The sequence below is a fragment of the Cryphonectria parasitica genome, assembly GCF_011745365.1.
Source record: "Cryphonectria parasitica EP155 unplaced genomic scaffold M406scaffold_2, whole genome shotgun sequence".
NCBI classification, from domain to species: domain Eukaryota; kingdom Fungi; phylum Ascomycota; class Sordariomycetes; order Diaporthales; family Cryphonectriaceae; genus Cryphonectria; species Cryphonectria parasitica.
In genome coordinates, this window is record NW_024468910.1 from 3,478,853 (window position 1) to 3,493,539 (window position 14,687).

General features: G+C 53.0%; 4 protein-coding genes across 4 annotated transcripts; 1 reads left to right on the top strand and 3 right to left on the bottom strand.

Annotated features, from left to right (window-relative positions):
- Nucleotides 1-983: 983 nt before the first annotated feature.
- Nucleotides 984-3,540, top strand: M406DRAFT_71855 (uncharacterized protein; the record flags this gene model as incomplete). The annotated part of the gene is made up of 5 exons (XM_040925507.1): nucleotides 984-1,034; nucleotides 1,234-1,487; nucleotides 1,562-1,817; nucleotides 1,964-2,626; nucleotides 2,686-3,540. 5 exons carry the CDS (start codon nucleotides 984-986, stop codon nucleotides 3,538-3,540), a joined length of 2,079 nt encoding a protein of 692 aa, XP_040779847.1.
- Nucleotides 3,541-4,330: 790 nt separating this feature from the next.
- Nucleotides 4,331-9,867, bottom strand: M406DRAFT_250497 (P-loop containing nucleoside triphosphate hydrolase protein; the record flags this gene model as incomplete). The annotated part of the gene is made up of 7 exons (XM_040916698.1): nucleotides 4,331-5,771; nucleotides 5,831-6,273; nucleotides 6,439-6,503; nucleotides 6,558-8,140; nucleotides 8,225-8,379; nucleotides 8,489-9,280; nucleotides 9,529-9,867. The coding sequence occupies 7 exons, from the start codon at nucleotides 9,865-9,867 to the stop codon at nucleotides 4,331-4,333; spliced, it is 4,818 nt and encodes a 1,605-aa protein (XP_040779848.1).
- Nucleotides 9,868-10,779: 912 nt separating this feature from the next.
- On the bottom strand, nucleotides 10,780-11,856 carry M406DRAFT_337218 (NAD(P)-binding protein; the record flags this gene model as incomplete). The annotated part of the gene is made up of 3 exons (XM_040921232.1): nucleotides 10,780-11,209; nucleotides 11,289-11,733; nucleotides 11,835-11,856. 3 exons carry the CDS (start codon nucleotides 11,854-11,856, stop codon nucleotides 10,780-10,782), a joined length of 897 nt encoding a protein of 298 aa, XP_040779849.1.
- Nucleotides 11,857-12,662: 806 nt separating this feature from the next.
- Nucleotides 12,663-13,935, bottom strand: M406DRAFT_321052 (putative 5-Methylcytosine G/T mismatch-specific DNA glycosylase). The gene has a single exon (XM_040919468.1). It carries the CDS (start codon nucleotides 13,908-13,910, stop codon nucleotides 13,062-13,064), a length of 849 nt encoding a protein of 282 aa, XP_040779850.1. The 5' UTR covers nucleotides 13,911-13,935; the 3' UTR covers nucleotides 12,663-13,061.
- Nucleotides 13,936-14,687: the final 752 nt, after the last annotated feature.

Below are 14,687 nucleotides of genomic sequence, written 5' to 3' on the forward strand. Positions count from 1 at the left end.
CATGATCAGACATGATGCCAAGTCTGCCTCTCTGTGCCTTCCTCAGGCTATTACCATTGTCCTTCGTGGGGTGTGGGGCTCTTAATGCATTAATTCACTTTCTGATATAGCAACTTCTTGTCAAAATAATGGCAATCCTTCAACTTTGGAAGGGAAGTTCTCATCAGGATATGTCGAGTGACTAGCAGAAAACAGTTCAAGATATGCTCACTTGGGCTTCACTTTTGCCTTACTGGAGCAGATGTGACAAGACCAAAAGAGGTCACGGAGCAACTTGAACAGTTCATCTTGCTCTGGAACCATAGCACATTGTTGATAACCTGACATAATCCTAGTTCCAATGTTATGGGTGCTGAGCGAAACGTGTTGGTTTTCCTAATTTTCATTGACTCTGACAGCCTGTCTTATTGTGTTGCCTCCAACACACGCTCTCTCTTATGCCCTCCAGAGTCCCTGGCCTGAGCTTTATGTTTAATATAACCTGGAATAATAACAGACTGTCACTACGCTTTCTTTAGATCATCTAGATACATGTCGTCTTGAAACCCATTTCAAAGTTGCTCACTGTCTACACAAGCCTATTGTCCTCGCCCTGTAAACATTGAAAACTATCCTCATCAATATTCAATCCCATTTACCAGTGACTGTCAGAATATGATCCAATATCATGTAATACAGACAGCCACCATTTTCATCCAATAGCACAGACCCACTCAAACAACAGTTGATAAACAATTATAAGTGACTGAAGCCCCGCAGTGATGCCAGAGCAACTATAGTGAATCAACTGATAGATGGGCAGTGAATGTAGTCAGCTAGTGGGTAAGCATATATACCCACAGCTGCTGCTGTCTCTCCCATACTTATTGACATCTATTTTTCTGAGAGTGTGTCCCAAGCTCTCAAACACCACAAACTAACAACAACCAAATCGTCGAAAACTCCTCTTGATCAAGGTTGTCTCTTGATCAACAATCATCAGCATGCCTGACTTCCTTGATCCCCTATCCAGTCCTTCTCCTCCTCAAGAGCAGGTGAGTAGTCCCCTCTAGCTGCCTTTCAACACGCTTTTGATCACGCCCTCTCTGGATGAAGCCCCAGACGGCCACCCGCATCCCTCCCTGCATTTCCTCCTTTCTTCATCACCACAGTTCTGTCCAGTCCACATCAATGCTGTTATTGTTCATTGGCCACTGTTCTAATGTAAACATTACTTTGTTCTAACAAATACAGGCCAAGATGCCGGACCAACAGGACAAGCCCACGCCTCCAAAGCTCCCCTCTCCTCCTGCACGTCAACACGAGAACTGGTCCATCACCACACAGGCCACAGCCAAGTGTGACTTTTGCAACAACAAGAAGGCCATTCTTCAGACCTGTGGAGATTGCCACATCAACATCTGCAAGCAGTGCGTCGCTGACAACAAGCTGGAAGACGACCCCAAGCATGAATGGGACTGCAACACATACTTTGGACTATTGTATTGGTAATTACAAGCAGCAAAGCAGTCCTCCTCCTTATATTTTTGATCCAGCAGTCACTGATGGTTCTTGAAAACAGCCCGCATCCACTCTGGAAACAAGAGAAAGTCAGCCAGTCGTCGTTCACGCCACCACCAGGCGGACCACCATTGTCACCGCCCTTGCAACAGCTGTCTTCTTATCCTGGTCAGGATCAGATCTATGTTCCCAATGCCAGTGATGTGATGGATCAGAGCCAGCTTGGTCTCGATCATGCTAATATGCCGCCACCTCCTCCTGGTGTTTATGGCAGTGGTTCTGTTGCCTGTCAAAACCAACCTCTAAGTCTCAACAAAGTCAGTGTGCCACACCCCTTTTCTTTTTCCTTTCTCACCCTCCTTTTGATCCCTCGTTTCTCAGCCCGGGCACGCACACGATGTATCCACTATCCCCTTATTCCACACATTACTAACTATGTAATATCTCTTTATCTAATCCATAGCTGTATGGGCAGTACTCGCCTATGTATCAAACCCACTTTGGTCAGATGCAGACAGCCCTGCAGGGTTCCTACGCTCAAAACTTGACCCTTTCATGTCAGAATCATAATGGATCCCAGGCCCTGATGTCGAATCAGCTCAACAATAACTACACCCAGACACCCTACGGCTTCCCAGCTGCCCAGGAGTCCACTTTTCCTCCCCCCAGTCAGACCATTACGGACTATGAAGCAGCCAGAATCCTGATGTCCATGAGCCATGGCGACAATGAGGCTACCCAAGGCACACGCCCTGCTGGACGGGTCCCCTTGAGTATTTCACCTTCCCAAGCGCATGTTGCTGCCGCCTCTTCATTGCCGCCAGCACGCCTGCCCGTACAGGGACTTGGGTATCGAACTCCTGCCGCCCAGCAGGGTCCGAACATCTACCAGCGTCGTGCGCAGACTCAGTACACCTACTGGCGACCTTATCAGCCTCGGTACAGCCGCCACCAGCCAACCTCTCTTCCGGCCCAGCAGGTTTTTCGTCCATCTCCTCAGTCTCGGCACGTCTACCAGCCAACTGCTCAGCCTTCGGGCGGCGTCTCCTCGCCTCAGAATCTTGAAGAAGGTCAAGCTCCATGGCCTCATGGGACATTTCCCATGTCTCAGCGCCAGTCCCGTTTTGTATGTATCCCCCCTTCCCTTCTCCTTTCAACGACGAGATCTGACATGGCCTTTGGAAGAACTCGACATCTGATGGTTTCCCCCCTCCCCCTCCTCGGCGTATCCAGCGTGTCCAGTCTGTCGATGACGAAACAGACAACGATACTGCCAACGGTGCTCCTGGCCCAAGCCGTGGAGTCAAGCGTATCGCAACCAGCGATTCCAGTGGTCTCGCGAACATAGACGACATGAGCCCCCCCGCCACAAAGCGACGCGACGCAGTGACCAGCGCCATCACTGATACTACTACTTCTTATTCTTTCCCTTCTTCTACAGCTGCTGAAGCTGCTCCCATGCCAGCCAGCCCATCCTCTCTCAGCCCCATCAGCCCCTGCACGCTCAAAGAAAACAACGGACAGAAGCAAAAGGACAACAACAACGAGAAGCAGAAGAAGGTGACAACGATGACCAAGAAGCAGCAGAAACAGAAGCAGCAGCAGCAGCAGCAGCAGCAGCAGCAGCAGCAGCAGCAGCAGCCGCAGCCGCAGCGCAGCGTCGACGACGACGGACCCCCTCCCTACAACCGCTTCTTTCACGGCATGCACCAACACCTCCCCAGCTCCACCAGCCAGCACGACGCCAACGGCCAGCCCTTCCGCAACCCCTGGCGCGACCTGGCCACCTGGGTCGTGGCCCGCTACGGCTCGCCCGTCGACGTGCCCGAGGGCGCCCAGCACACCCCGTTCGGCGAGCGGTTCGCCATCGCCTGGGACCGACTGCGGCGCGCGTGCATGAGCGGCGCCGAGGACCAGGGCGGCCGTGTCCACCGCTTCTACCGTGATGTCGTTGGCGCGCGCGTCGAAGGCCAGCTCAGGGCGGCCGCGCGTGATGTGAAGGGTGAGGACCTCGTGAGGGAGGAGGAGATAATACTCTGATGAGGGGCTGTTTTTTTTTTTCTCCTTCCTCCTTCACCCAAACCTTCCAGTTATTTCTGTGCTGTTGTTTTCGAGGGTGGATGGGAGCTGCCAATGGTAATTGAGGAAAGTTGGTTGTCTTGTGGTCAAGGGAGGGAAAGAGAGAGACGGAAGGTCGTTGTGGGAATTAGTCGCCAGGCCAGGGTTGGGACATGCTCTGCTAAACGGTCTTGGTTGGATGATGGAAATTGTAGGATATCAGAACAAATCACAAACTTCTCTCGTCTTTTTTATTTATTTATTTTTATTTAAATTTTTTTCCTTCAACTTTTCCTCGTCGTTTCTTTCTAAGCAAGTGGTTTTCTATCATGTATAATTTCATGTTTTGTCTCTGGAGAACCTGTCGAAACCATTCTATGTCGTTACCATTTGGTTGCATTCTCTTATCGGGAAGGCCTCGGTATTCGTAGCATGATGATGATGACTCTTGACTGACAAGTTCCTGGGTATAGAGGAAAGATAACGAAAACAAATTGGGTCTGGGATTGCCATCAGACTTCCACTGAGCTGAAGACTAGGTCCATTGAATCCACAAGAGGGATATATTCAGGTAAACAAACACATCTTCCCGAGTTCCTCGTGTGGCAGGAGTTGTTGTGCGGACCCCATTGCGCTTTTGCCCCTACAAATAAGGATTTGTTTCAATGTTCCTGTTTGACAATGTCTTCCATGGTATATCCTCTCATTTACCTCTCGCCCCTCTTGATTGTTACACTTCTAGCGTTTTATAAACCCAATCCATCTATACTCTCTACGCAGCCTCTCCAGCCCCAAGCACCATCTCTACCAATTTGTCCTTCTCCGCACTACTCTGCACCAGATCCCAGAAAGCCCCAGTGCCATCAAACTCCTCCTCTTCAGCATCAGCAGCAACCTTTTTCCCATTCTCATCACCATCTCCACTGCCAACCCCGTTCCCTCCCCTTTCCGAGGCACGTTTCTCATCCCTCGCCATGCCTCTCTCGAGCAACTCCTTCGGCGTCCCCATCTCGGCCATCCGCCCCTTGTCCAGCACGAGAATCTTGTCAAAGTCCGCGACGGTGCTCAAGCGGTGTGCAATCACCAGCACCGTGCACCCTGCCGCGGCGAACGAGTCCCGCAGGCTGGATTGGATCGCCGCGTCCGTAGCCCTGTCGACGGCGGACGTGGCCTCGTCCATGATCACGATCTTGGGCCTGGTGAGCAGCGCCCGTGCGAGGCACACGAGCTGCCGCTGGCCCTGCGAGAGGTTACCGCCGCCCGTCGAAATCTCCATGGACAGGTTGTTGAAGATGTCGGTGCTGTCATTGGTGGCGGAGGACGACGACGAGGTCGCTGGCTGATCATTGGAAACCGTGGCTGTCACGATGGCTGCAGATGGGGCGATGTCCAGGCTCTCGACGTCTGGAGCCGGGGCTGCGACCCCGGCATTTGTGGGAATGCCGACAGTCTCTGTGGTGGAGACGAAGGTTTCTTCGTGTGAGGCTACAGCAGCTTGGGTGCTCGTCCTCTCAGCATCTGATGGCTGCGGCTTGGCGAGGTGTACCCGCTGGAGCGTCGTCTGTATCTCGTAGTCATCTCTGTTACCCTCCATATCCAGATTCGACCGCAGTGACCCCGAGAAGAGGAAAGGGTCCTGCGGGATGATGGCGAGTCGGCTTCGCAGATGCGTCAGCTTCAGCTCGGCTATGTCGATGTTGTCGATCCGGACAGAACCTTGCCGTGGCTTGAGGAGGCGGAAGAAGACCGACGCCAGTGTACTCTTGCCAGCGCCAGTGCGGCCGATGATACCGATGCGCTCACCAGGCTTCACAACGAAGTTGAGATTCTTCAACACGGGCGGCAAACTTTCCTTGTAGGCGACAGACAAATCCTCAACCTCAATTTTACCCTCCGCCGGCCACGCTGCTGGGGCATCCTTCCCGTCCTCAGGCTCTGTCTCGATCTCCGAGTACTCGACGACACGCTCCGTTGCGTTGAAGCTGAGCTCGATGGACGTCATGCTTTGCAGGAGTCCCGACAACCGCCAAGAATACCTCAGTGCGAAAGTCAGACTGAATCCTGCAACTGCGGCATCGACGTGCCCGCTCACAGCTACGATCGCGACGATGGTTACAAAGACGGTGCCTATCATCGAGAGCCTGAAACTCATCCACCTGCCAGACAAGTTCTGGGCCCAGCTGGCCTTGTTGGAGTTATCAATGAGGTTGAACCTGTATCGAGAGGCAGTCAGCATCAAGATGGAGGACTTCTAGCGTAGACAAACACTCACATCCGGTTCATGTAGAAATTGGTACGCTGAAAGGCCCGGACCGTTGAGAGTCCCGACAGCACGGAGCTGAACTGGTCATATATCGGGGAGTTCGAGATCGAGTTGATCCTCTTCACCTCTCGTGCGACATGGATGTAAATGCTGGCTACCCGTGCGTACATGGCCATGAGCACTATTCCGGCCAGGATCACGTAGACAGAGACGGACAGGGTTGCTGCGATGGTGAAAATGAGCGAGAAGATGCTTTGTATGAAGTTGCCAAGTTCACCAGGAAGTCGTCTGTCAACCATGAACATGTCGGTAGTGAAGCGATTCATAATCCGACCCGAGGGGTTGGTGTCGACCCAACTAAGCGGTGCCCTCAAGATGGCGTGGGTCATCCTCTCGAAGAGGATCTGTGATGTACGCAGACCGATTGCCGTCATGGTAAGAGATCGTATAACCTGGTAGGAATGTTAGTGTTTCCCGCGAATCATAGATATGGTACGAAGCAAAAATAGACTTTACAAATAAGAAACTTCTGCACACTCCATCCGACGTGCTCTCGCAGGTAGTCTGGAGGTGGACACAATGATAACGTTTGAAAGAAGGAATGTAGTGTCACTTACCATGGCGAAGACCATCAGGACATAAAACAGGACCGACATTCCGATCCAGAACGCAACCGAGTGGCCTTGAACGACGACTGCATGGAACGACGCCTTGTGAGGCATCAGCTCTGAGTAACGCACCCCCGCGTGAGGGGCCTGAATGAGGATTGACTGATGTCCATAGTGCGAGAATATGGACAGGTTGTTCTCATCCTCAGTCGCTATATTCTCTGTGAGCGCCTTGAAACTCCAGACTCGGCCGATACTCGCAAGCCCGCCAGCGATGATGAGGAGGAACACGAACGTCCAGAGCACTGGAGCTTTGCTGGCCTTGAGATACGTCTTGTACACCTTCCACTTGACGCGACCCGTCTCACGCTTCTCCTCGTCGTCTTTGGATTTGGATTTCTTCTGATCGGCAGTAGTCTCGAGCGGAACGATAGTGGTGTGACTGGAGGGGACTTGGTTCTCTTGTGAATCTGCCACCGTCTGTGTCTCACTTTCGTCCTGAATTGAAGAGCGCTTTGATCCACTGGGTGAAATTACAACCAAGTGCGAAGGATTGAGAGTCTCGGCGCTTTCCAACCTGCCTTCATGGAGACGGACGAGGTAGCTGGCTTTTGGCAAACATAGTTCCGCGTGGTGTGTGGCAAGGATCCTGGTTCGACCATCTGACAATTCTCCCGTCAAGGCCTGGTCAAGCATGGTACGACCAACATGGGCATCGACAGCGGAAAGAACGTCGTCCAGAATGAGAATGCCTGCGCGAGAGTATAGCGCTCTTGCGAGCGCCACCCGCCAGCGTTGACCACCGCTCAGGGTCACACCCTTGGGTCCAACCTCAGTCTTGTCTCCATCGACGAGAAGCTCGATATCCTTCTCCAAAGAACAGGCTACTAGGACTTTCTGATAGCGTGATTCAACAAAGGGCAGGCCGAATGTGATGTTGGCTTGTACCGTTCCTGTTTCGATCCAGGGCGTCTGAGATACGAAAGCCGTGAGCGAAGGTATGAGCCACTCCGATTCGGGTATGGGCTTCACATCGTCAAGCTCTTCTTCCAGCGGTGGGGTGGGAACTTTGACGGTCCCAGAGATAAGTTTCACCTCTCCGAGAATGGCCGCCAGAAGCAATGACTTGCCAGAACCGGTCTTGCCAGATACCACAGACAGTTTGCCCCCCGGGAACTGAAGCGAAATGTTGTGCAACATGGACCGTGCCTCGGTCGGCTCAACAGGACCTTCCTCATCTGCATCCTCTTTTTTGGGCCAAGCTACAGTCGCCTCCTCCAGTATAATGGCGTCCCCTGCGGTGGTGACGGGCTCCTTGTCAGGCTGTCTCAGGTATTTCTCCAGTCGCACACAGCTTGTCCAAGCTTCCATCATGTACACCTGAAGCAGGGGCAAGAGGGCGGTCGCTTCGTCAAGCTGGTCGAAGAGGCCGAGTGACGCGAAGATGACCGAGGCTTTGATGTTTCCACCCTGTTCCCAGGCGTACACAGACTGCGCGACACAAGCAAGGAGCAGAGGACCCATGTTCATAACGAGAATGACAGCACACATGAACAAGGATGCTTTCCAGTACTGTCCCAGCTCGTCACTTCGGCTCTGCATGATCTTGTCCTCCCAGTGTTGTTCTAGGGCCGAGTACTTGATCTGTCGCATGCCCTGAAGGGCTTCAGTAAGAAGATGAACCTTGCCATCGCGATACTTCATGAGGCCACTGTTCCGTATGGGCATTAGTAAGATGGTCATATGAAAGTACAGAGACAGGGATATCATTATAGCCAAGCATTGAGACACTCACAATTGGATCTTTGCGTATTTCTTGGATATCCAAGTATTCAGGGGAATGACCAACGCCGCCGAGGCGAGGCCCGCAAGGACGGCTTTCCAACCCAGGAGAGTCATCAAGAATCCACCTGCCAGCACAAGCTTGACCAAAGCCAAGGGGAGGTAATACTGCTTAGTGTTAGAAACCATATCGTCGAGCGCCGAGCGCTTCAGGCCAGGAATGACCATGGAACTGTTGACATAAGAACACGGCATGAGGAGTAAAAGGACTACCAACATTAAAGGAACAAAACATTGTCACTCGCCCTGAATCCAGCTTCATATGGTTGATAACAGACTGCCGAACTTCATCTTTTTTGTTTGGGCTCTTGGGTGCCCCATCTGCATCTTTCTTGTTCTGATTCTTAGCATTCGCATCCTTCTTGGAGCTGTCGCTGGCGTCGCTCTTCTCGTCCTGCGCCTGGGGAGGAGGCATCGCCGTTTCGTGCTCCTTTAATGCCTTGCTGAATACTAGCGTCTGCAGCACCGAATTCATGGGTATGACGAGATGGCTATTAGTCCACCAGCTCATTACGCTGCCGACAATGCTGTCCAGGGCCAGACTTAAGCTGAGCGCTAGAACCCACGCCAGGTTGGTCGAGAGCCCGGTCTCCGGCGTCCTCGGCTGTTCGAGGCGCTGGAGGAGATTATACATCACGTACTGCGGAAACAACGCCAAGACCGCCTCGATGAGCACCAGGCCCCACTGCTGTGCCAACTCAAACCAGTGGAACTTGAAGAGCTTCCACCACAGGCGCCCCTCGGTCTTCTTCTCATTGAACATGCGGTGGAGGTTCGAGGAACGGTTCATATAGTCGAGCTGGGGCAGGTCTTCCATCTCCAGCTGCCGCCGCCTTGAGATGTCGAAAACGAGGCTGTTCCATGAGAAGGAGATCTTGGATAGCAGCGAGACAGTGTACTGTTGATCTACCACCGTTCCTTTGAAGTAGACGTCCGGTCTCCGGGGAACAGAGCCTAGTGCGAAGAAAGCCACGAGAGCGGCGATGGCCTGGAGAAGCCAGCACAAGCCCTCAGCCAACTGATGAGAATCCTGCGAGGCATCCAGGACGTCATCGAGCCTGCTCCGGTAGATTAGTGATGCCAGTGCTAGCACCGAGCACACAACTGCGCAGTTTGCGAGTCGGTACTTGGCCTGGTAATCGCCTCTTGGAGGTAAGAAGACGCATTGGAAGAAGATGAGTCCCTGAGCCCCCAGTCAGCGAAGCTACACCAAAATTTCAGAATTTATGGCCCATCACAACCCACCCAAGCAAATACGTCTGCCCATGTGCTCAAGAAAGCAGAAAGAGCTGATCCGACCTCTTCTGACGAATCCGTCTTCTGCACCAACACAGCGGCCACGATTGCGGCAGCCAAGCCGAGGGTGGAGCTCAGCCATGCGGCGGCCCGGGAGGGCAGGTCCGAATACCCCAGGGTCGATTCTTCCGTGGCTTCTCCATCTCTGTCCTCGTAGAAACCTGTTACTGTGCCATAGCCACTGGCTTTTAGGAGCTTCGTTCTAGCGACGAGGTGTGCGGCAGCCGGGACAGTCAGGATAGCGACGAGGACGACTTCCAGTCCGACGACTGCCGCCTTCAGATCATCATGATCCGTCATCTGGCACCCAGAGGCCCGTTTCCTACTTGTCGGTGCTTTGAGGTTTTGGTGCTTCGGAAATATTTAGGCAGCACTTATTACGCGTGTGTGCAAGTGGCCAAGGATGTCAGGCAGGCAAGATAGAGAGAGCCAGCGAGAGAGAAATGTGAGAGAGAAAATCGCTGGGAGACAGGAGGATGCCTTCTTGAAGGAAAAGGGGGGATGAGGAAGTAGCGATAGTATTGCCCAAGATGGTACATGCGTTGCCTTGGGAAGCTTCAACAGTTGTCGCCTCAAGTAAGAATATTGGTCATGCGCACAAGCAAAAAAAGTGCACGGATGAACTTGGTGGTGTCGTGAGACGTCGGTGAGAGGCCTAGAGGAACACCCCCCTGTTTGGTGTGGGTTGGATTGGAGTCGGAATGCAGCCGCGTCCAAGCCAGAACGTTGAGGGTGGGTCCGGTTTCACACTGGCGAGAAGTGATTCTACTATGGTAGTGGCCCTGGAGTGCCTGGGTACGTGTATCCTTTGCGCCGGAACGTTGTGCGATACCCTATAGCCTTGTGTGCCTGTGCCCTGTAGGGAAGCCCCACCGGGGGCCAGAGGCACCATAGCAGCCGTGCCCCAGTCACATATTATGTACCCAGATGTCAGCCCTGTGGGCGGGTAATGATTCCAAACCTTAACTAGACAACTCTATTCAACAACGTCCATTTCATTTTCCAATTTTGGCTTTCTGTCCACACAAGGATGGATTGTACAGGTGCTTCATAAAAGAGTTTCAATTTTGTGGGAAACGCCTAACTTCATCGCCAAGTTATATGCTGTTTTGCTGTTGTTGATGTTGAAGATCAAATTGACCGATCATTGCCTTGCCCAACAATATTCAAAGATGCGCCCCCCCCGCCCCCCACCTCCTCATCGTCATCATATCAGCCATTCACAATAGTACCGCCGTTGCAATGAATAGTCTGGCCACTCACGCAGCTGCTGTCCGCACTCGCCAAAAACACCACACACGTCGCAATCTCACTCGGCTGCGCTGGCCTTCCCATAGGGCTCGTAAACTCCTTCTGCGCCTTGTCATTCATGGTCGCCGGGATGAGCGGCGTCCAGACGGGTCCAGGAGCAATGGCGTTGACCCGGATGCCCCGCCCAATGTACTGATTCGACAGCCCTCGGGTGAACGAGATGATAGCGCCCTTGGTAGATGTATAGTCCAACAGGTCTGGTCGGCCAATGTAGGCATTGATTGAGGCGTTGTTGATAATCGAGGCGCCACGGGACATTTGAGGGAGGAGGTATTTCGACAGGTAGAAGAAGCTGTGGATGTTGATGTTGAAGGTATGCACCCATTGGTCCCTGTGGAAGGTACAGATACTGGTTAGTCCCATGTGCATCGTGCATATAGCAAGGGGCTCAAAGAGGAGCTCTCTCTTACTCGGGCAGGTCCTTGATATCCTCCACCATCATTTGGTAAGCTGCATTGTTGAACAGGATATCAACGTGGCCCTCAAAGAGGCTGGAGACCTCCTCGGCCAGCTTTTTGCAATTCTCTTGTTTGGAAAGATCTGCCGCGAAGAGATGGCACTTGCGGCCGCGGTTCTCGACCTGCTTCTTGGTCTCCTGCGCATCCTTCTCCTCGTCGGGCAGATACGCAATCAAGGAGTCGGCCCCCTCCTCCGCAAAGAGGATCGCGGTAGCTCTCCCGATGCCCGAGTCGCCTCCCGTGATCACGGCCTTCTTGTCCTTGAGCTTACCAGCTGCGAGGTAGGGGACCTGCTCCCCCTCCTTGGGTCCGGGAAGGAAGGTCCTCTTGGGATCGGGGTCTGGCATATCATGCTCTTTTCCTGGAAACTCCTGCTTGGTCACAGGGATGCTGTGGCCTGTACATAATGTTTAGTCAGAACTTGTTTATTTCTCCTCCATTTTCTTTCAATTTCTTGCCGTGTTTTGTGGCAAAGACGGCGCTGCCCTTCCAACTTACCTGACTTGAATTGGTCTGTCATCTTGGCTGATTGGTTTGCTGTTGGCCTTTCTTGTTGCAAAGGGACAATTACAAAGCCCGGTACAGCTTCAAGTTTATAGAGTTGGTGTTGTATTTGTACAAATTCTTTTCAACCCCCTCTGCCGTCCACAGGTCAGGACTAATGTACTCTAGACCGGAGCGAAAGCTCCCTACAGCGCTCGGTCGCCTCATCCATGACGCCATGCGCGACCTCACATATGCGCATCACGACGTCATCTTTCGAAGCCGTTATAGACCCACAATTCCTTTTCTTTTCTTATTCATCATGACGTTTACCGTAGTGGGAGACGAGGACAAATAGCATTTGGGGAGTTCTTTCATGTGAAATTTGAAGTTGGCCTGCATAGGTGGTGGTAATGTAGTGTACCGCCCGAATTGGTGGTGTTCAGAGAGACTTATCGTTTTCGCTCACGGATGTGCATGTGCTGTAAATATGGCTTGGATGGTCTGTCCTATTGCACAACAAGAGAGTGAGGGCTGATCCCGACCTTCCCCGCGGCAAATCCCTTGATCGCAAGCACCGGGGATTGGTAACGATTCTATGGCGCGACTAAATATAAGCATAGTAGCTGGGGGTCGGCATCCCAACCTTCTCGGCTAGTATTCCGCTCCACGGCATGAATGCCAGGGATCGTCAAGCGCCGCACTTAATCCGACGTTGACTACATGCTAGACTGACTTCGTGATGCCAACGCCAACATGTGATGGCACTTGATGGGCCGACGTTATGTGAACAGCAACTAGCAGGCACCGTAACATCAATTCAGCAGAGTCGGGTCATGAAGTGCGTGCGGACTGTGTTTGCAGTGTATTATTGCGTTTCGAAATCCCTCCAGAGCCGCAACCGAAGGCTCTGGCCCAACCAACCGACTTTTCTCTTTCCTTGCCTTTTGGTTTTGTCTGCTCTGGACTCCTAACTACCAGAAGCTGGCGAAAAACAACGCGAAAAACCTCGAAAACCGAACAGGAAAGGCTTAGGGAATTCATAGATCGCGACAAATAAAAAGAAGAAAAAGGTCATCATCAGGGAAAACATCACCAATTTTCTCACCACCGCCCATGCGTCAAGCTCCCTCCATCCCACAACCAAGCATCTTTATTAATCACACCAAATCCGATTTCTCTTGGCCTATTAGGACCTTCGTTCGCCTATCCCGAGCCGTCCACAATTTGTAGATGTCCCTACTAGGAACCGTTGGCAGCCCCCGCCTGTTGAACAGATCCTCCAGCATGGCTGTTGACCACACCATTCCGAACCGGCGTGTCGACGATCTGCAGTTCTCCCTCGCCATCCCAGGCAACACACCCCTCATTGACAGCCTGCACCATGGTGTTGTTCAGCAATGTCCTGTCGCCCGTATGGGGGTCCCACCACCAGCCTTCCTTCATCCACATCCAGCGTAGGTATGCGCGCAACTCCTTGTCTTCGGGGAGAACCCTCATCCACTCAGGTTGGAAGGTCGGTCCGCGGCCCGCGCCCTTCCAGTCCTCAGCACGACCGAGAAGCACATCTCGGCAGAAAATGCGCCAGCTGTCGATTGCATACCGCCCGAACGTAAGATGGCCAATTTCCCAGGCCGTGCCATGGCCTCTAGCCTTGGTAGTAACGGTGGGCTCGCTGCCAGCGTGATTTGGACCTTCAGTGGTTTGAGTATCTTGTCCGAGTTCTTGCTCCGCCCCAAAGACCTCACGTGCTCTGACGTCTTTGCCGTCGCCCTTACGCGGGTAGTCCTTGACACCGTAGCGGGCGTCCTTGTCTGGCGGCTGCTCGCACCACATCCTCGCATACTTCTGGATCGCTTCGCAACGTTGGTTACATAGACCGAGTTTGCGAATCATGCCCTTGATGTCGTCCGGGTTCGCCGCAGCCAGGTCTTGTGGTGTTGGCCAGCGTTTCATCACGTCCTCAAAGACAGGAATAGACGTCTTGCCAGGGGTGCGGACCAGGAATTGAATCGCAATCAGGAGGCGGAATGGGTCTTTAGCGAGTCTCTCTTGGACGAGACCGAATTGATCGGCTGTCAATGGAGGCATGGGAAGTGCTGACACAGTGTTGCGCGGCGGCCGCTTCGTCTTCGGGCTTGGGGTCGCCGCTGTTGCGGTCTTGTCGGCATTGTCATTCTGTTTGACCGAGAGCCCGGAAAAGTATGGGGAAACATGGTTGTTGGGAGTAGGCTTTGGCTTCGTCGGAGTTTTGAGAGAAGGGGCAACGGTAGCTGGAGGTGAGATACAGGACCCATTGGCCTGAGAAACTGGATTGGCGTGATTGGCAGTCAAGATATCCATACTAGGCTGACTGAACTTCGTGCGAGGCTTCTGCTGACGATCCCCTGGAAGACCGTTTTCAGAGTCCTCCCTCTTGCGCTTCTGAGGAGACGGCTCAAGCATCTGAAAAAGCTCGCCGCTTAGCCCTTGAGTCGGCGCCTGTTGGCTGACCAATGGCCAGCCGCTTAGCTCCAGTTCCGCTGCCTGGTGATCCGTTAGTTGGTGTCCGACTTGTGCGGGGGCATGCTGGAACAAATCGAGCCCGGCTTGCTGCTGCTGGAGACCGGCGAGGTAGGTATTACCATAATCAGTGTGCATTTCCCCAAGGATGGCTTGCGGTTTGAAGAGATCACGGGTGAGTGTTGGATCAGAGTCCTGGACAGATGCCGCCGCGAGGGACATGGCGCTGTAGTGAGGGTTTGGAAAGTGTGCTTGTTGGAAGGCTGGCGCCTGTTGCAGCGGCTGTGCAGGGATTTGCCAAGAGAAGTAGGTTTGGGTTGCCTGTTGAAAGTCATCTACCGTTAGCATCTCCGGAGCTACGGTCCC